At 35.2% G+C, this 27,631-nt stretch overlaps 2 protein-coding genes across 9 annotated transcripts in view; one reads left to right on the forward strand and one right to left on the reverse strand.

Moving 5' to 3' along the window:
- Nucleotides 1-8,985, forward strand: part of LOC110021119 (splicing factor U2af large subunit B) — a 28,699-nt gene extending 19,714 nt beyond the window's left edge. For all 4 annotated transcript variants that reach the window (XM_020719466.1, XM_020719467.1, XM_020719464.1 and 1 more), the window contains 7 exons: nt 6,332-6,403; nt 6,772-6,813; nt 6,950-7,039; nt 7,366-7,473; nt 7,803-7,895; nt 8,031-8,110; nt 8,307-8,985. In XM_020719466.1, the coding sequence (XP_020575125.1) occupies nt 6,332-6,403; nt 6,772-6,813; nt 6,950-7,039; nt 7,366-7,473; nt 7,803-7,895; nt 8,031-8,110; nt 8,307-8,874 (1,053 nt within the window). In that variant the 3' untranslated portion in view covers nt 8,875-8,985. The remainder of the gene's footprint in view (nt 1-6,331; nt 6,404-6,771; nt 6,814-6,949; nt 7,040-7,365; nt 7,474-7,802; nt 7,896-8,030; nt 8,111-8,306) is intronic.
- A 2,924-nt stretch (nt 8,986-11,909) lies between these two features.
- LOC110021072 (protein NPGR2) overlaps nt 11,910-27,631 on the reverse strand; it is a 33,932-nt gene continuing 18,210 nt past the window's right edge. For 2 of the 5 annotated variants that reach the window (XR_002293608.1, XR_002293604.1), the window contains 2 exons: nt 22,433-22,528; nt 20,745-21,731 (listed from right to left, as the gene is read on the reverse strand). The gene's annotated coding sequence lies outside the window, so the exon portion shown is untranslated. Of the gene's footprint in view, nt 12,038-20,744; nt 21,732-22,432; nt 22,529-27,631 lie in introns of those variants that run through there. The other 3 variants (XR_002293606.1, XR_002293607.1, XR_002293605.1) reach the window with 3 other exon arrangements.

The raw sequence follows: 27,631 nt of genomic DNA on the forward strand, positions 1-27,631 counted from the left end.
TCCGGTCAACCCTTGGTGAGGATTTCCAAATTGAGACGCCAATGGGGTATTGGATTGTATCTCAACAAGCTTTCTTATCATCTCCTCCAAACTTCTGGATGAGTTTTCCATGGAAGAAAACTTATCTTCTAAGAAGAAAACCCTTCTTTCTATGGTGGAGAACTTTTGCTGTATCCTGGATTTAAGTTGACTCATCTCTTCTTCAAAGTTCTTCAATTCATCTACTTTTTTGCCGCCATCTTTCCAGTATTAATTTTTTTTATCAAAATTGCGAAATCTTATATTTTGAAATCCAATCGTTGCTTCCCAATTAGCTCAAATCATGACTGTTTTGCGTGGTCACAAAAGCTATTGTAGGGTTTCAATCCTACCTTCCCAGCTAACCCGATTGAAACCAGATCGCGACTATACCATGATATTATCATCACAGTACACAACGATCCTGTGGTCTGCTCCCAGCCAACTTGATCGCGACAATATCACAAGATGAGTTCACTGCACAACGTGTTTGCTTGATCTCGATTGTATCCTGATTACGACAATCAAACGCTTTATACATTACAGTTCCGTCTTTGTCTTCTCCGAGAAGACAGAAGAATAGTTTCAGGTATATAAGTCATGATCCCATCGTTGACTTCCCAACTAGCTCTGATCGTGATTGTATCGCGTCCATGGAGTGGGACGAGGAAAAAGATTGGTGTTTTGGGTTTGTGTTAGCTACGATCTCGCAGTTGCCTTCTCCACTAGCTCTCTCTGTCACGAGCCCTGTTTCTTTTTAGGCTCTATCGCACAGACAAACGTGGGAGGAGAAAGATGGGAGATCCATGTATCTGTCATGTGCTCGATTGGTAGGTTGAATGAGGAATATTTTTTTGTGCCACAATTCTTTTTTCTAGTTCTAAACGTTCTAATTGCAATTTGATATGATCTGACGTACAAATCAGCACGATTTTTCACAAAAAATTATGGCAAAGAAATTATTTTTGTTTAAAAATTCAAAACAATAAGAATACAAGCATAAACACTTACAACTCGAGAGCTAAGTGACCTCTCCCAATTCCCTACAATTCGAGACGTAGGAAGTCTCTCCCAAACCCTAAGCCTATGACTCATAACAAGCAATTTAATGTTTAACCCTAAACTTAAGTCTTATTTATACCCAACAATAATAATATTAAAAGACTTATTTGCCTTAAGGCTAATAAAAAATAATATTAAAAAGACTTATTTGCCTTAAGGCTAATAAAAAATAAAATTGCTCTTAGGCCGGTGCGTAACATCCAAAAATTTTGAACTGGTCAATCTCCTTTTTCTATAGCCTTTTACTTGAACTCTATTCTTTTCTCACCTCATTAACATCACCTATACCATCATTCATATTACTAAAAAAACTACACGATTTCAAATATACCCACACCCCGCTACCCCAAAAACCTTTTTGGTGATCTCCCCTTAAGTATTGATTTTATCTTTGAATGTTGTTTAGTTAATTATTTCTCATATATAGCCACCATTAATTGTTTATGATATATAGTACCATTTATAGATTAGCTTCTTATGGGTTCCTTTCTTGCCTAATACATAGTGCTTCGAACAATGTCCTAATTTTATTGTGTTTTACATGCATTTTCTCTTCAATAGTTGTTATCCTTCCTCTTAATAGTCTGTCATATAGTAGGGCAAGGAAAAGAGAACGTTATCTATAGTCTAGGAAGGGTTGGATTTCTTGGACTCGCTTTAGTTAAGGTTGCCTTGAAGCTACATCTTGGAGTCTTTGGATTAAACCAAGGAAAAGAAAGCATTGAAGGCTATCAAATTCATGGTGAAAAATAACTTATTCCTAGCTTAGGAAAGCTATCAAACATTAATGTGTCTATTTAGAAGGTATCTTTTTATTTGAGAAAGTTTACTATGTAAAATTTTCCAGAATATCGCTTTCCATAAATCTCTCCTTATTAAAAAAAAAAAGAAGCTAATCCTAGAGTTCTCATGTAAAACTTCCATGAGAGTGAAAAGAAAATGCTCATAAATATTTGTCATCAATAACCCATGGTAGAATTGAGGTGCTATGTGAGTGAGAGTTATATGAGAATTATAAATGAGTATTTCCACCTGTAAAAAATCTATAAGGCCAAAAAAAAATGTTGATGGTTAATTAAATCATTGCATAATATGTAGCTTCAAATATTCTACATAATTTTTTCAAGTCCAAAATAAGATGTGGTGGAGCGAGTGGGAGTGAAAAATACTGTTTCATGCTATGTTATATTTGTTAAATTACGAAACTTGGATAGAGGAATATAGATTGACTTTAATAGGCAACATATGATTAATGGGACCTCTTTAAAGCCCATTGTATTGGTTATAGTTTGAAGTTCTACGTTAGGCTTACTGTTCTAGTCCTGATGGATTTTGCTCTGCTAGGGTTTACTCTCGTCACAATAGGGCAACTCGAGTAGTCCTCGATACCCCGCCAGTTGGGAACCTATCCTGTTCGTAGCTTCCTCGTGCTCGAAGAAAGGTAGAGGTTTGCGTCGAGCAGCTTCGTCGCTTCTCATGGAAGACAGGAAGGGGTTGCGTGTTCGTCTTCCTCCTTCGTTTTCCTCCTTGACTCAGCTCGACAATAGCGCGATCCTGTTCATCGTTTCTTCGACACTCAACTAGGATCGACTCCTTCGTCTTCATCCTCGACTCAGCTCGACAGCAGTGCCATGTTGTTCGTCGTTTCTTCGACACCCAGCTAGGACACGATCAGCTCCTCCTCCGTCTTTCTCCTCGACTCAGTTTTACAGTAGCATGATCCTTCTGGAGTTCGGCTTCAGCTCCCCATTTATTCTTTGTTTTTTCTCAGATGCTTTCAATCAGAGTACGACAGCATTGTCACTGTTCCTCCCTCGAATCAGTACCTAGGCAAAGAATCTTGTATTAAGGCGCTTGGCAAGGGTGTAGACTCTGAGAAGGCAGTCGACCATGTAGTGTTTCCTCAGATCTATCATGATTTTCTTGGAAGGAAATTTGAATGTCTGTTTGATAAGAGGACTTGTAGGAAGGGTGGTAAGACCGCTCTTATTTTTTCAAATCTCGAAGTGTCTACTCTAATTGAAAAATGCAAATTCACACTCATTGGAAAATTTCAGTTAGGGCATAGGGCATCCCAAAATGGCATCCCAAAATGGAGGTTATTCACAAAGCTTTTGAGGATATCAAATTTGTAGGACGATGGAAGTGAGTCTCTTTGATGGGAGACATGGATGATACAATTGACTATGGACGAAGACTGTTAAGATTTTCTCCAGGAAATACCCCACCATTGAAGGAAAAACTATGAAGTTGCTCAAGTGGTCTCCTGAATTTGATTCAAACCAAGAACCACCTACAGTACCAGTATGGTTCAAGTTACATGTGCTTAAATTGCATCTTTTCAACCATCTGGTCCTTTATTCCATTGGGGCAATGCTTGGGAGACCCATGAAATTAGACATATCCACTTTTAATCTCACTAAACCTTCTGTTGTCAGGATTCTTGCGGAGAAAGGTATCACTTTACCTGACATTAAAGAAATTTGGCTTGACACTGCACATAACGTGTACTGGCAATAGATTGTCATGAAACAAAGACCATACTATTGCACCCATTGTAAGATTTTTGAATACACACTTGAAAGATGTTTCAGGCTCCTAATTTGAGACCCCAACCTCAAGTGTCTCATCTAACTACTCAAGAGGCACCTATTCCACTGGCTGATATGGTTGAAACTACAACTAGAGAGGATATTGCCACTGTTTGTGCCCCAGAGGACCACCCCTCACTACCTCAACCCCCTCATGTTGCCAAAAATGAGGATACTCTCCTTTTAGTGCTAGATGATGCTCCATATTCTATGGAAACAATTATTGCTGATGTTGAGGACCCTCAAACCTTGGCAGAGTGCTAAGTTCAAGGTGTGCAATAGATGAAAATTGCTCCCATTGATGATCAGTTAAGTAATAAGTTGGGACAATTCTTTGAAGATGATTAGCAAGTTTACAAAACTAGAAAGAAGAAAAAAGACTGAATGAACTCAGGAATTTACAGGAGGATGCTTTACTCATTTTTGGTGGAAGCCCTTATCATAGTTTGGTGCTAGACTCCCACTCTAGAACCAGGGAGAGAGGAAAGCCTACTTATCATGATTAAGCTCTCTGGTGGATCATTTTATCCTTTTGGAGAAATCGGCCAGTTGTTGTGGGATATATTTGTACTTTTTTGTTATTTTTTTGAGTCTTGTATGCCTTGTGAGTGCGTTCCAGCACTTACTCACTAAAACCGTTGTATCTTCTTCTCGTCAATGAAATTTTTATTTTGGCGAAATATATATATACATATTTGTCACTTTTAGTGATGTATTATCTCAAATATATTTTCTTTCAAAAGATACGTCCTCCAACTATCTTAAATCAAAGTTTGTCTAAATAATTATATTTGTGCCTATCATTGCCATGATATCTTATTAAAATTGAGCCAAATAACATTTTTGTCTTGGTAGGTTCTGAGCATCTTTCAATGATGGTTAAGAAGCTTCATTTTGGTTGAAAGATACAATAATGTCTGATGTAACGATATCCTCAAACAAATTGGGTGCTCTCAAGGCGATATTTTATCTTAAACCTGTGAAAGCACTTTTCTATTAAGCTTCCTAAATTATTGTTCTAAGAAAGATGTTTTTCTACTTTCTTGCAATGGTAGATATTTTATTGTCATTGTTTTATGAAAATTATTAAAAATGACACTTCAAAAAGCTTTTTGTGTTTTTGCTGGACAGAGTATACCTTTGACATTCCCAATACTGTCTAACACGTATAAATTTGTATTCACTGCTTTTTTTTTATGAGAATGATGTGATGATTGCGAAAAACGTGTTTGGTCCAATTATTGATACATCAATGTGCTTATATTCTGTGCAGCTATTTTAAAGATTGTATAATTTTTTTACACTTTTGGTATTTTGTGTAGACGGTAAAATGCTAATATTGGCAAAATCATGTCTAATTGTTGCTAATGTTGGTTTATTGCTGATAATCAAGTATACTTGGTAAAATTTTAGAAAGAAGTCGTAATTACATCAATGTTCATTTCTCTTTAAGTGTCTAAGTTTTTCATATTATTTATATACATACTTTATATTATTTATATACATACTTTGTTGTGTCTACCTTTCAACTTGAAAATATTGACATTAAGCATTTTGATTAGGTTATGATTTTCCTGCAATCACTTCCACTAGGATTTTCTTGGAACCACATGACCATGGTTTAGACATAAATATGAAAAATAAGAATATTAAGAAGAATTTGAAAGGAATTTTTTGGAATGCTGTCATGGATCCATAACTGATTGGTTATTATTTTTACTGGTACTTGCTTTAATGTTGTGTTGGACCATATTGACCCTTTGATTAAGTCACAGAAAGCAAAACTGTGTAATTAGATGCTTTTTTTGAGAAAGCTAGGTTATTCATTTATTTATAAGTTTAAATTAAGTTGAATTTAGAGGCTATGCAAGAAGCATTTTACCATTACCTTTCAAGAATTATTTCTGTTTTAATTACATTTATGCCATGATTACGACTATATCAGTTTTTGGCATTTCTTAATATATACACGACAGATCCCTTTGACGACTTCTTGCATGACATAAATCTTACAAAGTAAACTAGATTTTCTTATAGCTGCTGCTATCTTTACTTGCTTTGATGAACTTGTGCTGCGAATCTCCCCTCTCTATTGACAAATGGGCTGTTTGCATTATATTCTGTATTTTTGGCGGGTGCGTTGATTTACACATTTTATTGATGATTAATTCTTAAAGCATTGCCATTAAAACTATGAAAAAATTTTGATTTTTTGTTTTAATTTTCAACAACCAGCTGGTTTTCATTTTTTTTTCCATGTATTTTATTTTGATGAATTTACGGGGATCTAAATGCGTTTCAATAGTTTTATTTTTTGTGGGAAGTGTCAAAATAGTCCTTTGATTTTTTACATGTTGTCATTTTAGTCTCTGAGTTTATAAAAGTGTCAAATTAGCACTCGGAATATTTTGATATGGGTGAAGGGGACTTTTTCAGCCTCTTTAAAAGAGAACGAGAACTAAATTGACACTTATATAAATTCCGAGACTAAAATCACCCCTGACAGAGTCAGGGACCGTTTGACATTTTTTTTCTAAGACCATTATGGCAATAACTAATTTTGAGCTTGCACTAATTTTGTAAATCATAACATTTTAATCTTGGTTTTGTGGTCAATATCCTCTTTTCTGGTTATCAAAATTGAAGTTTTTTTCATGCAGAGTGGAGTCTCAGAGAAAACCGGGGATGTAGTCAGAACAGTGTCCGATGTTGTGATCGATTCCCCATACAAGGTTCATCAAGAAAATGAATTTTTATTGTGACGTGGTTATGGCTTTTTTTTTAAATTTTTTTGACGTGACTATGGATTTACGTTATAAAATTGGAAGCTTTACATACATACTACTAAAGTTTTATGTATTTACATATCTAACACCTAAACTTCAATTTTTACCTACATGCCACCTTCCTATGCGCTAAAATGTGTATTTTCATTTTTTTAAAAGTTGAAATGGTGGTATTTTTGATGTGATATGAAAGGATTAGGTGGTATAAATGTAAAAAGTAAACTTTAAATGTTAGATATGTAAATACATAGGAATTAAGTGATACGTATGGAAATGCCTCTATAAGTTTACCGATTGCTTTTCTTCTTTTGCAGATTTTTGTTGGCGGAATTTCAGACATTCTTTCATCCAAAATGGTAAGTTTTCTATTAGTTTCCCTATGTTTTGTAGGATACTTGGGATCCTTCGTCGACTCTGCAGTGGTAAATATACAATTTTGTTCGACATCTTTGATATTTAGAAATCTCTAATATCTCTTTTACGAATTTGTAGTTTATGGAAATTGTGAGTTCTTTCGGGCCGTTGAAGGCTTTTCGCTTCAACTTCAATAAGGAGCTTGAATCTCCATGCGCCTTTTTAGAGGTATATTTAGATTTTGAATATCAAAGATTGCATGAGTGTGAATTTTAATCATGTTTTTGCGTTGGAAGATTTACATACATACCATTCAATTCTTATGTATTTACATATCTAACAACTAAACTTTGGTTTTTACATATATGACATCTTCCCTATGCATGAAAAGGTGTTTTTCACTTTTTAAGATTTAAAATGGTGTTATGTTTAATGTAACACGAAACATTTGTGTGGTTTAAATGTAAAAATTAAAATTTAGGTGTTAGATATGTAAATACATAAGGATTGGGTAGTATTTGTGTAAATGCCCCTTTCGTGTTTCCCTATTGCAGTATGAAGATCATTCCATCACTTCGAAGGCATGTTCTGGGCTTAATGGATTGATGTTGGGTGGCTCCATTCTTACTGCGGTTAGAGCTTTTCCTGATCTCAATGGAAAGGTGTTGTGATTCTCCCTTTTAAGTTTTTCTAACCCTTCAAGGCTGGCTGAGTTTATTTGCTGATTTTCTTCTTGGAGGATTTTCATATATACCCCTTAATTCCTATGTATTAACATATCTAACATCTAAACTTCAATTTTTGCATATGTCACCTAACTCGTGTGTGAAAAAATGTATTTCAATTTCTAAAAGTTAAAGTAGTAATATTTTTTTTATGTGATATGAAAGATTTGGGTGATATAAATATGGAAAATAGAGTTTAGGTGTTCGATTTATAAATACATAGGAGTTGGGTGGTATGCATGTAAATGCCCCTTTCTTCTTTATAGGAGGATGATGCAAGCCCTCCATCATATTCAGTTCCTCCCCATGCAAAACCACTTCTTTCTAACGTTACCCAAGTCCTTGGGCTTCATAATGTGGTAAATAAATTATTTTTTTGACATTATTTATTTATTTATTTGCTTTACTTAATACTGGAATGCCATTTTTGTTGTTTTTTTTTTACAATTAATTCATATTATGTGATTTTCTTTAACTTTTGCAATCTGAGTTAGATCAATCAGGAGGACCTCCATACTCTGCCTGAAAATGAATTGGAGGAAACTTTGGAAGATGTCCGATTAGAGTGTGCAAGGTGCATCATGGAAAACCGATTCTTATGTCTTTACATATCTTACACTTGAATTTTCGTAGTGGAGAAAGAGCAATACCTTGAGCAATTTGAGATATGTAAATACATACGAATTGATATATGCTTCTATGATTAGTTTCATTTGGTTGTGAATCCAACATTTAATTTGAATTCCTTCTTGGCTTCACAATATTTCCAGGTTTGGAACTATTAAAGCTGTGCACTTGGTGAGGCACAGCAGCAGTAGCCATGAGTCGAAGTCCGAAGCTGCTAAACCTTCAGAGTCTGCCATCACTTCGGCTGCATCAGAATCTAATGTCGACTCCCACATCGGACATACAGAGAAGGCCAATGACATACATTTCGGCGAAATTAGAGAAAACTGGATTCCAAATTCTGCCGAAGCGCCCGAAAATGTCGGAGAAGACGTCGAGTTTGAAGAAAACAACAAGAGCTCAAGTGCTCCAATGGAAGAAGGCCAGAACGAAGAAGATTATTTAATATCTAAACTTCCCACATCGGCTGAAGAAAAACATGAAGGAAATGAAGAGCAGAAGTTTGTTGAAGAAAGAGAGTTGGAGAGTTCAGCAGAAGTGCAGGCTGAGGTCTCTGAAGCCTTTGCAGCTGGCTGTATTATTGTGGAGTTTCAGAGGAAAGAAGCAGCTTGCATTGCAGCTCACTGTTTGCACCGGCGATCGTACGGTGATCGGACGGTTGATATTGAATATATCCCTCTTGATTTTTACCTTAAAATATTCTCAAAATGAGTTTTTGATGAGATAAAAGAATCATTAGATGAACCGTAAGATCTTAATGATGAGATGATGTTGCTTAGTGAGACAGTTTAATAGATTTTATTTTTACAGATTATATAACTTTGTTCAATTCAATATATATTTAGCCTTTGTTAATTCTATTGATTAATTATTATTTTCCTTTTTACAGGAATATCCAGTTTCAGATAAGGCTGTGAATTCGGGCTGAAGATCGTTAATTGCTTGAAAATAGATTCGAATTTTGGCTCACTTGGAGATCAGATCATAATAAATGAGCGAGCCAAAATTTGAATTTTTTTCGAGCCCATTTCATTTCATATATGATTTGGCTATAATTTACTCAAGATCGGGTTGCAGTATGATATATATATATATATATATTGGATTGTGTTGATTCTGAGCTTGAAATGGATCCAAATAATTCAATTTGAGCCGGGTTGAGCTTAATTCAATTTCGAGTCGGCTCGGCTCGGAATCGTATATAGCGAACAACGAGCCGATTTCGAATTAATCCCAACTCGGCTCTAAATTGGATCATTAACCACCTCAATTTTAGATTATTGTGGGGATATGGTGGAGTGCAAGTTGTGAAAAACTGGCTGATAATTGGTTTTTAGAATCACATTAAATTAGTGGTAGGAAGAAGATGCATAATATTTATCTGTCAAAATTTGATATTAACACTTGTAATAATTTGGTGTCGTAAATGAAAATATATGTTTCACTATTAAAAAATAGTGATGATATTTTTGATGTAATGTTAAGAATTTGATTGGTATGCATGTAAATATGAATGTTTAGACATCAGGTATGTAAATGCATAACAATTGTGTGGTATGCATGTAAATGCTCCTATTTTATAATTTGGTTGTCAATAAAATCATTATTTACATGCACATTACACAAATGTTTAACAAATGTACAACAATTCTTACAACTAAACTTTGATATTTACATGTACACCAATCATATCCTTAACATCACATTAAAAATATCATTATTATAACTTTTTTATACTTGAAATATACACTTTCATGTAGATGTTGAAAACAATGAATTGTTATAAATGTAAATATCAAAATGTAGGTGTTAGAAATATAAATATATAAGAATTGTGTTGAATGTATGTAAATTTCTACTTTTTTTTTGTTGAATATTACAACATTTATTAAATAGGCAACAACTTGGTTAATGAAAAATTTCTTATGGAAATGTTTATGACAACATATTAATATTATTTTTAGGGAGGTTTAGCCTATAATTTCACCCAATTAAATGAACATTCAAATCCCTCAGTGAAATCAAAATATTACATTTGAGCCTTTGTTAGGGAGTTTTTTTTTTTTTTAATGTAAATGTAGCCATTTCAAATGTTGGACCTATGTCTTCTATGATGAGAAAATTTTACATGCGAAGTCCAGAGCGATGGTATAGAGTTATATTTGGATTCCAATTGAAAAGAATTAAAAAAAATGATAAAATTCAATGTAGAATGATGAAATTAAATTGATGTTACATATGTAACTTATGTAATTTGTTGTTTGCTCAAAGTCATATGGTAACTGACAACTAAATTTTGGTTTATTCATAAGTGAGCCATTTAAATCAAATTAAACTTTGATTCGGTCGGTTTGATTTTATTGAAATTTTGATTAGTTCAAATATTTAGAGGATTTCGATTGTAATCGGTTTGGGCAAATTGTAAAAAATTCATCCAAATCGACCGAATGCTCACCTCTAGTTATATTGCCCAAATCAAGAAAAAAAAAAGAAAAAAAAAATATGAAGAGAAAGGAACAGCAGTACAAAACTGGAGATCGTCGTGAAGATGATGAACAAACAGAGTGCTAACATGCATCATTTGGAGGTCGACATGAAAATGGAGAACAAACAGAGTGCTAACCTGCATCATTTGGAGGTCATCTCTCTTGAAGATATTATAGACGTGAACTCATCAATATGTTTCTAATACAAGTTTGTTAATATACTTAATTAATAAAACTTTTATCATTTATCTGAAACTATATGTGTATAATTTATTCTTTTTTTTTCTTTGTAAGAATCATTTGAATCTCTTTTTTTTTTTTGTAAGAACATGTTTATTTGTATGTGTGGATTAATTTCATTTGTTAAGTCATTTGATAATTTAATACAACATGTTTGTACTCCATTTTTACTTGAGTACAACTATGTTGATAATTTAATACAACATGATTGCACTCTATATTTCTTTTTAGTACAACTATGTTATACTCAAGACTTCGACATGATTTTACACTATTTCTCTTCAGTAAAATTAGGTTGTACTCCATGTTTTAATATAAGATATTACATTTTGGATATTTTTTACTTCAATGCAATATTGTTGTACTCTTTTTTTCTTGAGTACAACTATATTGTATGCCTTCTTTTCACATATGATAGATATTTTGCATTTATTTTAGTATAACATAATTGTAATTCATTTTTACTCAAGTAAAAACATATTGTAAACTATTTTTTTGACACATGATATGATATTTGTATACTATTTTCTTCGGTATAATATGATTGTATTCCTATTTATCTGTACTATAACTATGTTAAATATCATGTTTCAGTGCTTGTTTTGAATAGTGTTATTAATTTTTTCTATGTATTTTTTAGTACAATCATGTTGACACTTGCATAATTGAGTACAACATGATTCTACACCAAGTTTTACTCACTACATGAAAGTGCAAGTTTTGGCGTTAGAAATTGCATGTAATGATACAATTCTCACGAATTCTTAATCGATTATAGAAAACTTTTTGCCACCATAGTTCACAATAAAAAATAAAACATAATTTGTATCGCAGTTATGCACATCATATAGGATTTAGTATTCAAAAGGATCATGACAATTACTGGACAAGCACAAGAAATTTAAAAGTAAAAGATTTTTTATGCTCGAAAGATGGTTTTAAGAAATTCTCAATCTAAATAGCATAATGACGTTCAAGAAATCTGACATTATGACGGGTTATTTTGTAATGATTAAATTTTTTATTGATCTTGGAAGTAATTAGACTGTTAATAAATTTATAGAAAGCCACAATAATTTATTAGTAAAACCAACAATCAACATCTCTTGAGATCACACCAGGATATCATTGAAGATAAAACAGCTGTGCTGCAATCGATGACATAAGCATGAATTAGAGCGACTGATGCATTCAGGTATCTTGATATGAGATTTTCAAAAAGAGATGCATAATTTATTTCTAAAAGGAGGAAAGAGTATATATATATATATATTGAAGTGATAAGATAATAACTGATTCTGATTACTCCAGACATGTCATAATTTTTTATACAAGTTATTGATTTAATAAATAAAAATTAATTTATACAAATTTTGTTTGGGCTTGCTCTTTTAAAAGAAGGGACAATTAAGTCGTTCACTTGACTATTCAAAACATTCATTCGCATGTGTAAGTGTGTTCTCTCTAGGGCTATCCATTCATGAGTTTAGGGTTCAATTAAGATGGTCAATTTAAATGTTAAGAGAGAGTAGATCAAATTAAAGGTTAAGAGAGAGTTTGCCAAATCAACCCTTTTGGGGTTGGTTTGGGCCATCTTTAATTCTAACTAATTGGCCATCCTATAAGGCCAATCATGAGCAAAAGATCTTGCTTTAGCCAATGTCATATCAATGTTTACTAAAGTTCAAGAATTCTCATTGTCAATTACATTACACTGAAAATTAATTAATTAAATAATAAGAAAATTTGATGCTTTTACCACAATTTGTATCCACTGGTATCATCTTTGTATAAGCATGGATAAGACTTACTTTAAGATGAGCTAAATCAAGCTTGTTGTAATGATTAGGTGTTTACATAGTTAATGCCAATATTGTTATCTTGAATCATGTCAATGCTAACCTAAGCAACATATATTAAATCATTTTGATTGAGAGACCATTTCACACCATTCTTATCACTAGTGACCATAGATTTGTTATCATCAAAAGATGGTATTTTTTGTCACCATAAGTTTGTTGTGTATATGAGCTTATTTTGATGGTCATAAACATAATATTAAAGGTACTAATGTGATTATGATTGAAAGTTTGCACTAATTTTGATTCAATATGTCATATCATTAGAACGAACAGATATATCAATAGTGTGTCAGAATATCAATTGAAGCCATGAAATTGCTTAATTCTATAGCTTGTAATTTATTTGATCCCTTAGCTTCATCTCATTAGAAAATCTGTTAAAATGATTTAATAAAATAGTGTAGGAATGACCACTAAAGATAGAGGGCATAAGATTTCTCAGTGTGATCATTTGATGAAATTAATATTAAACCGACTCCTATGTCAGCCTTGGTCAGTGTGGCATTGATTCATTTAGCAAATTTAAGGTGCATGGCAGTGGATAGCAACTCCACGTACATAGTATCCATTATATACATATATATATAAAGATTGGTTCTGAGGTGGGAAGAGGCCCCCAGACCAACCCATAAGGTATGTGCTATCGTACTCGATAGGGATCGAACCCGAGTTAGATGGGACTTACAACTGACAAAGCACCTGCCAACGAACTTGCCAAAATTTTATCACATTTTCAAAAATGAAAAGCATCTCATCATGCATAAGTAAAGATGGGATATATGTAAGAGAATTAATTTTAAATATTAGATATGTAAATAAATAAGAATTGAGTGGTATGCATGCATACCTTCCTATTACTTTATAAAATTAGAGAACAAAGTTTTCTACTAAATGTTAAAATTCGAACAATAAAATTATTTTACAATGCTAATACTTTGTAGATCTAATACAAAAATAATATTTCATATATCTAATATTATTTTATATAATAATAAATAATCTTGATTTAGTTTCTTAAATATTTCATAAAAAATAACTTTACAAAAGATTATGCTAAAACAGTAATTAAAAATGGCTTCTTAAATAACCATCTTGATCAGAAAACAAATCGGAATTATATAAGAGAGACGTGTTTAATAAAAAAGATTTCAATAACACATAATGACGCGAGGGCGGATACGAGGTGGGTTGCCCGCAGCCCATTGAACCAGACAATAGGGAGTCAGCCCAACCTTTCCCAGGATCAGTTGGTTCATTGTACTTATTTTTCCCACGTCTCCTCATCCCGAACTTGCAGCATTAGCTTCTTCCCCACTCTCCGTGCCCTAATCTCCCGCAACCGCTCCGGACCATTGCAAACCTTCCTTCTCTCCCAGATATTACATTTGTTGTCTCCCTCTCCCTTATTTAAACATGTCATCTTCTTTAGTTTAATCGGATTTTTAGCTGTGATTTTTCTATTCCAGGAGATCCTTCTAGCGTCTCCCTCACTCGAGGCTATATCCTTCGACTACAGTTGTATCCCACCAAGGTGGTTTGTATCTCTGCTCTGTTCTCTCCTCCCAATGTCACCCACCACCGCTGACATTCTCTCACCTCCACACAACAGGTCGTCATGCTCTCGAATCCCTCCAGCGGCACAGGCTAGCCGCCCTCTCTGTCCAGATTGCTTGTTGCATCCCCTCCAATACAAATTCCTTTGTCATGACTGCCAACCACTCCACAGCAGGTTGCCGCCCCTCTAGGTCCCTTACGGAGCTCTCTCTTGTCGGTTGCCCAACTCTAATGCCCTCCTTCATCAGCAGATTGCCGCTATCAAACTAAAAAAGAGTGTGTCGTTATGGTGGGAGTGCTTGCAACGACAAGATCATTAAATTGGCAACAATGAAAAATGATATGCAAAAAAATACCTGCCTCCATACTATCACTATGATATATTACTTTGGCTCCACAACCGCCAGCAGTGTGACCACTCAACTAAGAAATTCAAGGACAATTTGATCATCTACATATGAGGTGCGACTTGGTTGAGCAAGAGGAGCACACAATCAAATGGTATCTCGGAGGCTTAAAACCCGCCATTAGCAACATTGTATAACACTAGCCATACTGGACGCTAAACAATATCCAAACCCTCACATTAAAAGTAGAACAATAGAAGCAAGCTAAGTTTCAAAACTCCTACCAACAACAGTCGACATTCAATTCATCACCTCAAGCCACATCTACAAACAAGACCATGTCAGAATCTGGCAAGGCACTACCATGAAGAACAAAAACCACCGCGACCAACACGAAACTTGAAAGAGGAAGTTTCTTCAGGACAGTTCCTACACAAAAATGTTTTAGTGGCACTATATGGCCACATCGCCGCCAATTGCCCCACCACTAGTGTTGGCTCATTTACTGAAGAAGGCGTCGTCGAGGAAGTCAAGAGAATTGAAGAAGCCCAATCTGAGGATGGTTCGAAAGAATCACTTCCCCTTTCTGGAGATGAAGGCAAATTATTGGTCAAAAGGAGGCTCCTCCATAAACTCGAAAGAGACCCTTCATTGCTACGATACAGTATCTTTCGTACTACATACACAAGCAAAGGCAAAATCTGCAGTTTAATCATTGATGATGATAGTTTTGAAAACATCATATTCACCACAATGGTCGAGAAGTTAGGTTTAGCCAAACAAAACATTTGCGATCCTACTCTCCCACCTGACTCAAAAAAGGGAATGAGATTCACATCGATCAACATGCTTAGTTGAATTCTCTATCGACAATCAACTACAAGAGTAAGTTTGGTGTGATGTAGTTTCAATGGACGCATGTCACATTCTTTTGGGGAGACCATGGCAATTCGACTGAAAAACTCAGTACAACAGCTTCAAAAACACCTACACATTTAAGAAGGATGGAAAACACATCATGTTATTGACTGTAGAGAATGTGAGGGCCACAATCGACACTGAAGATACATTAATCTCTCAGTCCACCTTCCTGCAATATGTTTGCAAAGCCCCGATAGCACTAACTCTAGTCCTTCTAGAAGGTAACGACAAGGATAAGGAGATACCCACACAAATTAAACCACTCCTACACAATTTTCAAGTCTTAATGACTAACGATCACCCAAACAGATTACCTCCACTTCGGGAAATCCAGCACGTCATCGACAGTCCTACCAAATAGGCCCGCATATCGATTGTGACCTGCAAAGTATGAAGAACTCCAACTTCAGGTGTGAGATCTTGTTAAGAGAGGATTAGTATGCGAAAGTACTAGTCCGTATGTTGTGCCCACCCTCATAGTACTCAGGAAAGATGGCTCTTGACATGTGTGCATTGACAGTCGTGTCATTAACAAAATTATAATAAAATATCATTTTCCCATGCCATGACTCAATGATCATTTAGATCAATTGTACAACGCCACTGTCTTTTCAAAAATTAACCTACAAAGTGGACATCATCATATCAGAATGCGGCCAAGAGATAAGTGGAAGAGTGCCTTTAAGACACGAAATGGTCTTTATGAATGGGCATTCATGCCTTTCAGCCTGCCCAACACGTCAAGCACCTTCATGCGCCTACTGAATCAAGTCTTTCGAGCCCATATTGAGAGATTCGTGGTGGTCAAGTCAATGATATTCTAGTTTATAGTCAATTCGAAGAAGATCACCTGCAACACTTGTTAGATGCATTCGAGGTCTTACGATTCGAACAAATATACACCCACCCCAAGATGTGTCACTTCCTCACAAACAAAGTAGTTTTTTGGGCCACATTATGTCTTGCACGGAGATACAATTGGACCCAACAAAAATCGAGACAATTAATCTTTCACCCAGCTTCAATAATTTTTAGGACAAACTTCCATCTACCGAAGATTTGTTCGCAACTTCAACACCATCACCGCTCACCCACAGAGCTGTTGAAACAAAAAGAATTCACATGGAAGACCACAACCCAGACCAGCTTCGACATATTGAAGGAAAAGATACTCAAGCCTCAGTTCTTGCCCTACATGATTTCAACCAACCATTTGAGCGTGATGCTTCCGACACAAGCATTGGCGATGTATAAAGTCAAGGTGGTCACCCCATTGTTTATGTTAGCGAAAAATTAAATGAGACTCGAAAAAAATACTCCACCTACGACAAAGAACTTTATGAAATTGTTATACCTACTGACAACTGAATTCACCCTCTTCACGGATCATGAAGCTTTAAAATTTTTAAATTGTTAGAATAAATTCAAAAGGCGCCAAGCTACTTGGGTAGAATTCTTAACTTCCTTCCGATTCGTACTCAAACACAAAGTCGAGAATCAAGACTGAATCGCGGATGCTCTAAGCTGTTGCCACCTATGGATCACATCCTTGCAAGCACACGTGGTAGGCTTTGAATTTATAAAAGACTTGCACGAGATAGATGAAAACTTCCAGTAAATCTTGGAATAGTGTTGGGAGAAACATCACAGGTAGTTCTACAAAACAGACGACTACTTGTTCAACCACAACAATTAATCATTTCCCGACACTCACTACGCGAGGATATCATCTAGGAGAACCATATTAGCAACTTGGCCGACCATTTTGGCAAAGATAAAAATCTTGCACTCGCGAGAGAACATTTTTTTTGCCCTCACTAACACGAGATGTGGAGAGACGCATTCGACAATGTAAGATTTTTCATATCGCCAAAACGCGCGAACAAAATACGGGATTGTACACATCTTTACCGGTCCCTAAAGCATCTTAGGTCAATGTCAGCATGGAATTTATCATAAGGCTATCACGCACACAAAGGAATAAAATCTCTCTCATGGTCGTAGTTGACCGTTTCTCAAAGATGGCCCATTCCATCGTTTTCCACGGAACATTAGATGCCTCTCATATTGTTGAACTATACTTTCATGGGATTGTTTAGCTTCAGAGTATTCCCATCACCATTACTTCTGATCGGTACATTAAATTCTTGAGCAACTTTTGGCAGACCCTCTAGAGTAAATTAGGAAATAAGCTCTAATTTAGTTCTGCAGCACATCCTCAAACAGATGGGCAGATCGAAGTCATTAATAGGAGCCTTAGGAATCCTCTTGAATTCTTCGTTGGAAAAAAAAAAAAGGACATCATTCAGGACATCATTCTCGCTCAAGCCAAATTTGTCTACAATAGATCCATAAGCCAGACCACATGGCACACGCCAATCGAAATTGTGTACTGTCGCAACCTAATCACACCCCTTGAGTTAGTTCCACTTTTACTCCCAAAAGATACCAGCTAGGATGCTACATAACGTGCCTACCAAATCGAACAACTCGACAAGAAAGTTGGAGAAACAATTTCTAAACAAAACCACAAATATTAAGCATAGGCTAACAAATACAGAAAAAAGATAACCTTTAAAGAAGAAACCTCGCGTGAATCTGCCTTAAGGAGTGATTTCCTGTGGAAGCACACAAAAACTCAAATCCCAAGCCGACGAGCATTTCCACATACTTAAGAAGCTCAATAAGAATACTTAAAAAATTGACCTACCAGGCAACTCCAAAATTTCAATTACATTCAATGTCGCGAATCTCACCCCTTGCTACGAGGAACCTGAAGCTTCGACAACTAACGTCAAAGCTCCCCCAACCCCAAGAAAGTGACGTGGGGCGGGCTACCCATAGCCCATTGGACCAGAGAATAGTGAGCAAGTCCAACCTTTCCCTGAACTGGTCGATTAATTCTACTAATTTCGCACTCGTCTCCTCATCTTGATTCCACTACATTCGCTCCTTCCCCGCTCCTCGCGCCCTAATCTCCCGCAATTGCGCCTAGCCGTTGCAAACCTTCATTTTCTTCTCATCCTCTCAACCCGTTGGACCGGACAACAGTGAGCCGGTCCAACCTTTCCCTGAACTGGTCGATTAATGCTACTAATTTCACACCGATCTCCTAACCTTGATCCCGTTGTATTCGCTCCTCTTTCACTGCCCCTCCTGCCCTAATCTCCCGCAATTGCTCCTAGCTGTTGCAAACCTTCTTTTTCTTCTCATCCCCTCAGCCCGTTGGACCGGACAACAATGAGCCGGCCCAACCTTTCCCTGAACTAGTCGATTAATGGTAGTAATTTTGCACCCATCTCCTTATCTTGATCCTGTTGCATTCGCTCCTCCTTCCCCGTCTCTCATGCCCTAATCTCCCGCAATTGCGCTTAGCCATTACAAACCTTCCTTTTCTTCTCATCCCCTCACCCTCACGAGGCAACTCCAAAATTTCAATTACATTCAATGTCGCGAATCTTACCCCTTACTACGAGGAACCAGAAGCTTCGACAACTAACGTCAAAGCTCCGCCAACCCCAGGAAAGTGATGAGGGGCGGCACGTTGAACCGAACAATAGTGAGCAAGTCCTACCTTTCCCTGAACTGAACTGGTCGATTAATGCTAGTAATTTGCACCCATCTCCTTATCTTGATCCTGTTGCATTCGCTTCTCCTTCCCCGTCTCTCATGCCCTAATCTCCCGCAATTGCGCTTAGCCATTGCAAACCTTCCTTTTCTTCTCATCCCCTCACCCTCATGAGGCAACTCTTATATTTAATGTCGTGAATCTCACCCTATACTACGAGGAACCTGAAGCTTCGACAACTAACGTCAAAGCTCCCCTAACCCAGGAGAGTGACGTGGGGCGGGCTGCCCACGACCCGTTGGACCAGACAACAGTGAGCCGGTTCAACCTTTCCCTGAACTGGTCGATTAATTCTACTAATTTCGCACATGTTTCCTCATCTTGATCCCGCTGCATTCGCTCCTCCTTCCCCGCCCCCCGTGCCCTACTCTCCTGCAATTGCACCTAGTTGCAAACCTTCGTTTTCTTCTCATCCCCTCAGCCCGTTGGACCAGACAACAGTGAGCCTTTCCAACCAGTCCAGTCCAACCTTTCCCTGAACTGGTCGATTAATTCTACTAATGTCACACCCGTCTCCTCATCTTCATCCCTCTGCATTCGCTCCTCCTTCCCCGCCCCTCCTGCACTAATCTCCCGCAAAACCTTCTTTTTCTTCTCATCCCCTCAGCCCATTGGACCGCACAACAATGAGTTGGTCCAACCTTTTCCTGAACTTGTCGGTTAATTCTACTAATTTTCCGCAATTGCGCCTAGGCATTGCAAACCCTCCTTTTCTGCTCACCCCCTTGCCGCCGCCCACCCATCAAGTCATCCGCATTCGCGGATCCCTCCCGTGGCACAGGCAAGCTGCTCTCTCCCTCCATGTAGTCGCTCCCCCCTCCTACCCCCCCCATTACTCCTTTCTCGTGCCTCCCAACCACTCCACAGCAGGTTGCCGCCCCTCAAGATCCTTTTTGGAGCACCCTCCTCTAGGCTGCACTACTTCAGCGTCCTCCACTGTCAGCCCCCCTAAGCTTCAGCTTGCCGCCGCCAGTTCCCTTTGCCCACCTTCAGCAAATTTCCAACAGCCTTCCTGGACTGTCACACCAATTTCTTCCTGCTCCAGAACTCTATTGTTACTTCATGCTGATTTTTAAGTCAACATTTGTTATTTCATCACTACTTGTATTATTTCATTCTACTGTTTATGTGTTTGTTTACCATCCATGCATACTTATATTGCTTTCGACGTCATTGTTGCAGAGGGATTGTACTCATTTTAAAATTCAGCAATAAAAGTTGTCCTGTCTGAGTCTTAGATTGGGTTAACTTAATTTATGTATTTATTTATCTAATATTTAAAATTTAATATTTATCTATATAGAACTTTAATGCCTCAATTAAATCAAAATATATAAATACAAAAACCCATCTAATTTTAGGGAAAAAAAATCTTTATGATGTGTTTAAAATAATTTAAAGATATATAAGCATGTTTGAAATAATTTAACATAGAAGTTTGATATTAAAAAATAATAATTTTACATACATACCACAAAATTTTTATAAATTGAGGTATCAAATACTGAAAATTCGATAGTTACATCAATAACACTAGGGTGTTTATAAAGCTATGGATGAAAATGTGTATTTCACTTTCAAAAAATTATAAATAGTGATATATCTTATGTGCTCTTACAGACAAACGAGTATGCATGTAAATATGAAAGTTTAAGTGTTAAGACATGCAAATATATAAGAATTGTGTGGCATGCATGCAACTGCCCCAGAAAAAACATACAATGCAATATTTACCTCTGTTGAGATTCTCATTCATCCAAGTGCACTACATCCTTGGCGCCTGAAAACAAAAGAAAAAATCAACAGACTGAGAAGGTGAGGAAAGATGTAAGAAGCCATGGGTGATTCTCATTCTGCTACAAACTTCTGCTTTTCTGAACTCGGATGAATCCATTCTCAACATTTTGTTATATCTTGCCATATGCAACAACTGTATTTTTACACACTTGACGAGCAGTTTACAAGCTATTTTAACATTATTTTTTGAGGGTGAGTGCCGAAACCCAACATTTTAGGATTTTTTCACTTTATTTCCAATCACTGTACTGCATGTTTGAGTGTCGGGGCCAAGAGTTTCATGCTATTTGTGTTTTATTGAATGTTGCATTTTGAAGCATGGAGTCCTATAACTGAAAGATTGCACTTAAGTACAATAAAATATGAAAAAAAAAAAAAATTGCAGAAACGTGTCAAAATAATCCCGAACTATTTACATAGGGCTGTTTTAATCCCGGAGTCTATGAAAGTATTAAATTAGACTCTAGACCCTTCTAATATGAGCTAAAATAAATCACAAAAAGAACTATTTTAGCCTCTATTAAAAAAGTCGGAACACTAAATTGACTCTTTTAAAGACCATGAGACTAAAATAGCTACCTACAAAGAGTTGGGCGAACATTTCAACACTTTTCACAAAAACTATGTTTCTATATTAGCAAATGAGAAATCGAAACCTGATTAAAATTTTATAAGATATTCGCAGCGCATGAAGATGGTGCAGTGTTTTAGCCATTAGATTGGTGCAACATTCCTGCAATAAATGAAAGAAAAAAACAAAAGATGATGGTAGAAAACCGCAAATACAAATCATAAAATGATTGGCGACTATTCAAGTCTATGCCTCAAAAAGAAAAAAAAACTTAGATAAATGAAGTAAAATTATATTGGGGTAAAAGAAGATTGTAACTCAAGCAAAATGGTAGGGAGAAGAATCTAACAAGCATTGGTAAGATTGCAAGTTTAATATTATACAAGTAAATAGAGCTAGATTAAATCTACTAAATTTCTCAAGGATGAGTATCAGATGTTATTTAGCAAACATAAACAACTTTTTACAGAAAAACCATTAAAATATGAGAACAAGGTAAATCCATAAACATTACCTAGCACTAACATTATTTAATTAAAGTTATATATGAAAATAGTACCAATAAGACAGTAAATAATAAAAAAGAGACAAAAGTTGAAATACTAGCTAATTACAGCCTAGAGATCTCAACATCAATACAACCAAATGAATTTCAATGAAGGAATGTTTCTCGCCAAATAATGTTTTATATGAAAGAATGTATAGCAATTATGACATACTGTAAAATAATTTCTCAAAATTAGTAAAACAAATAAACTTTTTGCATGAATTTGCTATTATGCACCAGCAGACTGTAATAGTGATATGAATTAAAAGGTTCAGCGAACTGAATTCATGCATATATTGATACACCTCATACATACCAACAAATTGAGAAGTTCCACCAACTCCAATTTCTGTAGCGCTACTATTTTTTACCTGTTCCAGTCTACTCGTCATTGCAGCATCATTAGAGTCGCCTAGAAGTAAACAACAGTAGTAATGGTATAACAGCTTTTAGAAGATAATGCAGTAAAGAAAAAAAAAAAGAGGAAAGACTATAAAATTTTTTAGAAAAAAGATTTACATATATACCGTTCAATTCTTTTGTATTTTTTAAATGTGATATAATAGATTTAAGTGTTACGAATATCAAAGATTTGAGTGTTATGAATATGAATATGAATATGAAAGTTATGAATAACTTTAACATCATAAGATTTGAGTGTTATGAATATCAATTCCAAACATAAATATCAATCACATAATATTCATAGCAGTATCACTACCTTTTTAGTAAGTGAAATACACATTTTCATGGATAGATTTAAGATACCAGTGTTATAACAGTAAATATCAAAGATTTGAGTGTTATGAATATAAATATGAAAGATGAGTATCTTTAATATCATAAGATTTGAGTGTTTTGAATATCAATTTCATAAGTAAATATCAATCACATAATATTCACAACACTATCACTAGGGTTGTGCAATGTTTGGTTGAATCCAAAAAGCCGAATCGTTGTATTGATTTGGTTCAGTTTTTAAATTAAAGGTTTGGATTGGATTACAGTTTTTAATTTAGTATCATTTGATTAACGGTTTAGGGTTTGGGTTTTAAAAAAGATGACCGAACCAACCGAAAACCGAGTATATATAGGCGGAACTGCGGAAGTAGTGAACTCACTGAATGGTGATTTTTTACTTAGGGATACATTCCCTACCTTGCGCAGAATGCGCCGCTCTCCCCATCCCTCCATTGGTCATCACTCTTCTAGTGTCTGAAGCTTCCATTCATCTGCTGCTAACTCACCTCATCCCTGATCCCTCTCCAACCTCGATTAGTAGGCATTTCTTCTTTGGTGTAAGGGTGAAGATTCAACAAGGCCTGAGCAGAGGTGTCATAAAAGGTGTAAATGGGGAAGTGACAGAGGCCTGAAGAGTCTTGATCCTGTTGTACATCTTATTTCTCACGAATCTCACCTATCTGTGTTTTCAAACTTCTTTCGTCTTTCGGAACTCTGTCCCGTAAATGCAAGTTTGTTGCCTTAATGGGAACAAATAGAGCAGATAGCTTAAGAGTTTTATTGTTACTGCTACTAGTGTAGTTCTTTTTCTTTAGTATTTTAGGTGATTTTGTTGCTATAGTTTGGGGTTCTTGAGTGCAAATTGGATATTTTCATTATGAACTTATGCAAAAGGATATCTTGTTTTAACATTTTAGGGTTGGTTCGTTTTCTCCATTTTGCTACTAGATGGTGGTAAAGAACATATTAGAGATCATATAAGTACGAAGTTATGCAAGCAGCCTCTTCTTGTATTTATTTTGCTCAACTTATCGTGATAAAGATCATATTAAAGATAGCTATGGGTTTCTTTTGCCTCTTTGGTGATATGCAAGCAGTTTTGTTTAAATCTGAGAAGTTATGCAAGCAGTTTTACCTCTTTGGTGAATTCTTACATCTTATTCATGCATAATAAAAGAGTTCTTGAGTGCAAACTGGATGTTGTCAATATGAAGCCGGCTTGTGACGTTAGCCCAATATAACCTTTAGTAGTTTGGGTATATTGAGCGATTTTATTTTTACAGTTTAGTGTTCTTCAGTGCAAACTGGATATTTACGTATTGTATAGTTACACCCTCATTTTATGCATATGCAATTATATTCTATTTTTTAAGGTTTTTCAATATAGAGTGCAAATTAGATATTTAATGGGAATTCTGAATTTCTTCTTGCACATGTAGTTATACCCTCATAATCTCCAAAGCATTCTTCTAAACAAAAAATGTCTAATGACTCTACCGAACAAGTTAATTCTGTTGGAGATTTGAATGCATCCATATCAAATTATTTGATGAAAAGAAGAAAAGCAAGTCTATAAGGCATGGAGATTTGGTCAAAATATTATTAGAATATCTTTAGCAGTCATAGTAATCGTAGATGAATTAAACTTTAAACATGTTGAAGGATACGAGTTCAAATATCTTACTTCAAAATGTTGTTCAATGTTTCAAATTCCTTCTCGATGGACACTAACTCGTGATTGTTTTCAGTTTTACTTAGAAGAGAGGGAAACTTTGAAAAAAAAATTTAAGAAATTATGTAAAAGAGTTTGTTTAACAACTGACATTGGACTTTCATTCAAAGAATCAATTTTACGTCTTACTGTGCATTATATTGATGATGATTAGAAATTAGGCAAAAGAAGAATTAACTTTTGCCCAATATATAGTCATAGAGGAGAAATTGTTCAGCAAGAATTTGAAAAATGCTTAGTTGATTGGAGGATCAATGCAGTTTTTACAGTTACAATTGATAATTCAAGCTCCAACGATGGCATCATCACTCATTTGCAAAAAAAAAAAAATTGTAAGAGAGGTGGGAGTATCCTTGATAGTAAGTTCTTACACATGAGATGCATCGCTCGTATCATAAATTTAATTGTTCGAGATGGGATCAAAGAGGTGGGTTATTTTGTACATCGTATAAGAGTTGTTATTAGGTTTATAAGGCAATCTCCTGCCCGTCTTCAGAAGTTTAAAGAATGTATTGGAATAAAAAAAATTAAAAGTAAAAGTTTATTGTACTTGGATTTGCCTACAAGATATAATTGAACATATTTGATGTTGAATTCAACGCTGAAATTTGAGAGCCTTTGAGTGCTATGAAGTGATTGACCCTCAATTTCAAGTTGAACTTGAGAAGGATGATGAAGAGAGTCACAGACTAAATGTGGTTCCACGTGACATTGATTGGGAGATCATAAGAAGACTAACTTTAAGTATATCCGACTCATTGTATGGCACATCAAACTTATTTTTTCATGAAATTGTCGAAGTTTTGTGCATGCTTCAGAAAGGGGATTTGGACAAAGGACTTGAAATTAAACACATGGCTAAGAAAAATAAAACAAAAATTTGGTAAATATTGGGGTTCTATTGATAAGATGAATTTTGTTATATATATTACAATTATTCTAGATCCTCAATTTAAGTTAAGATACATTGAATTTGCAGTCATGGAAATGTATAAAGGTCTTGCGGGGGTTGTGTTAGCACAATTAATAAGTTCGTGTTGTTATGATATGTTCATGACTATAAAATGAAGGCATTTGGTCAAAGTAGTGATGAGAACAACAATGAGATAAAACAAATTCTAGTAGTTGAACATAGTGAATTAAAAGATGGAGAAAGAAAATATAAGACAATTGAAAAGTTTAGACGACATAATTGTGGGAGGGAAAACCTTGATAGCAAAATAGATTTAGAAAAATATTTAGCTGAAGATTCTAAGACTATGCAAGAAGGTTTTGATATTTTGGCATGGTGAAAGGTTAATACACCGCGATTTCCAATTCTCTCTCAAATGGCTAGAGACATCCTAACAATTCGAATATCTACAGTAGCATCTAAATCTAAATTTAGCGTGTTCTTGATGCTTTTAGGAGTTCATTGTTTACAAAAATTGTGCAAGCTCTAGTTCGCACTTAAGATTGGATGAGAGCAAAATGGAAGTGACTCTATCAATATTAAGGAGAATATTCGTGATGTGGATAAAATTGATGCATGTAACATGTTAGTTAAGATTTTTTATTTATCATTTTTTTTTTAGAAATTAATACTAACTCTACTTCTTTATTATCTATTATAGATTATCGAAGATTACAACAGATTCAACACTTTGGTAAGGTATTGATTGTTTTAGGGTCTCTGTTTGAGAGGCTGGAAACTTTGACTTGCGTTTTTTATTTTTAATCAGAACTAGTATATTTTGTGGCTGGAAGATTTTGCTAGAATGTTTTGTTCCCTGTTCTTTGTTGTACTCTTTGCATTGTATTTGGGAGGCTAATGCATTCGTTCCATTGTTGTTTTTATTGTAAGAGTTCATTTTATTTGTAAAGCTGATGCATACTAACTTATATTTATTCGGTTCATTGTATTTGTAACTTGTAAGGCTGATGCATACAATTTTGATTGTATTGCTTGTGTATGAATGAATGGGTAAATGCTGAAAGTTTGCCAGCAATGAAAAATATGTACTTGGGTAAATGCTCTTGGAACAATCTCCATTGAACTAAGCATGTGAATAGGCTTTCCATCCATGCTTAAGATATGCTATACATGTGCATATGCCTTGCATCCACAAACTTGCTGCTGTGATGAAATGGGCATATAATAATGGTGTATATCATTGTTTTTTATAATAATAATTATAAATCTTAATGATTAGTGTTTGTCCAACAAAGAGCATTAGTCTTGGTAACAAGAACCTTATTGACAATAATATGATATACATGTAAATCTGGAATCCGTTATGATATGATACACATGCAAATATGGAATTGATTGATGCTTGATTTGGTAAATTTTTAGTTGAGATATTAAACTTATAGATATGCAAGCATAGAAGTGGTTATGATATGATATACATGCAAATATGGAATTTATGTAAATGCACAAGCAATATGTGGTATGTATGTAAATGCCCCTAAAAATAAGGCCAAATCATAATGCTCCTGCCTCCTGGCAGTTTCACAGCTAACATTTTGTGAAAAACCAAAAGCAAAAAGACTAAATTTAACAGGCAAACATTGAAATATGGTACATCAATGCAGCTCGTAGTATGAGACACTTGATTTTACTTCTTTAACAGACAAACCTTGCTATATGGTAGATCCAATAGGACTACATTATTGGAGCAGGTTTTTTGGTTGGCTCAACCATTCATCTAGTTTCTTTTTTTCTTCCTAGTCGTGTTTGCTTCAACAGGTTTACTTGGTATAATCTCTAATTTCTACAACTCTTATTTCATTATGTTATTTGATAAGTACAGATAATTGGATAGTTGAATGAAGAACATATACTCTCTGCTTTATGGTCTTTTGGGCTGTCTTTGCTAGCATTGGTTTCTACTTTCTACTCTGCTCTTTGTCTTTCAAATTTCAGTTAGTTTTTTGTCAGATACAATGATACTATGATAATTCAGAAGAGCAGATTTACTCTTGATGTTTTGTTCTTAGAATTTGGTTGGCCATGCTTATTTCCTAGAAATCAGGATGTTACAACTTGATTCTAGGAAG

The sequence above is a fragment of the Phalaenopsis equestris genome, unplaced genomic scaffold, assembly GCF_001263595.1.
Source record: "Phalaenopsis equestris unplaced genomic scaffold, ASM126359v1 Scaffold000121, whole genome shotgun sequence".
Taxonomy (NCBI): Eukaryota; Viridiplantae; Streptophyta; class Magnoliopsida; order Asparagales; family Orchidaceae; genus Phalaenopsis; species Phalaenopsis equestris.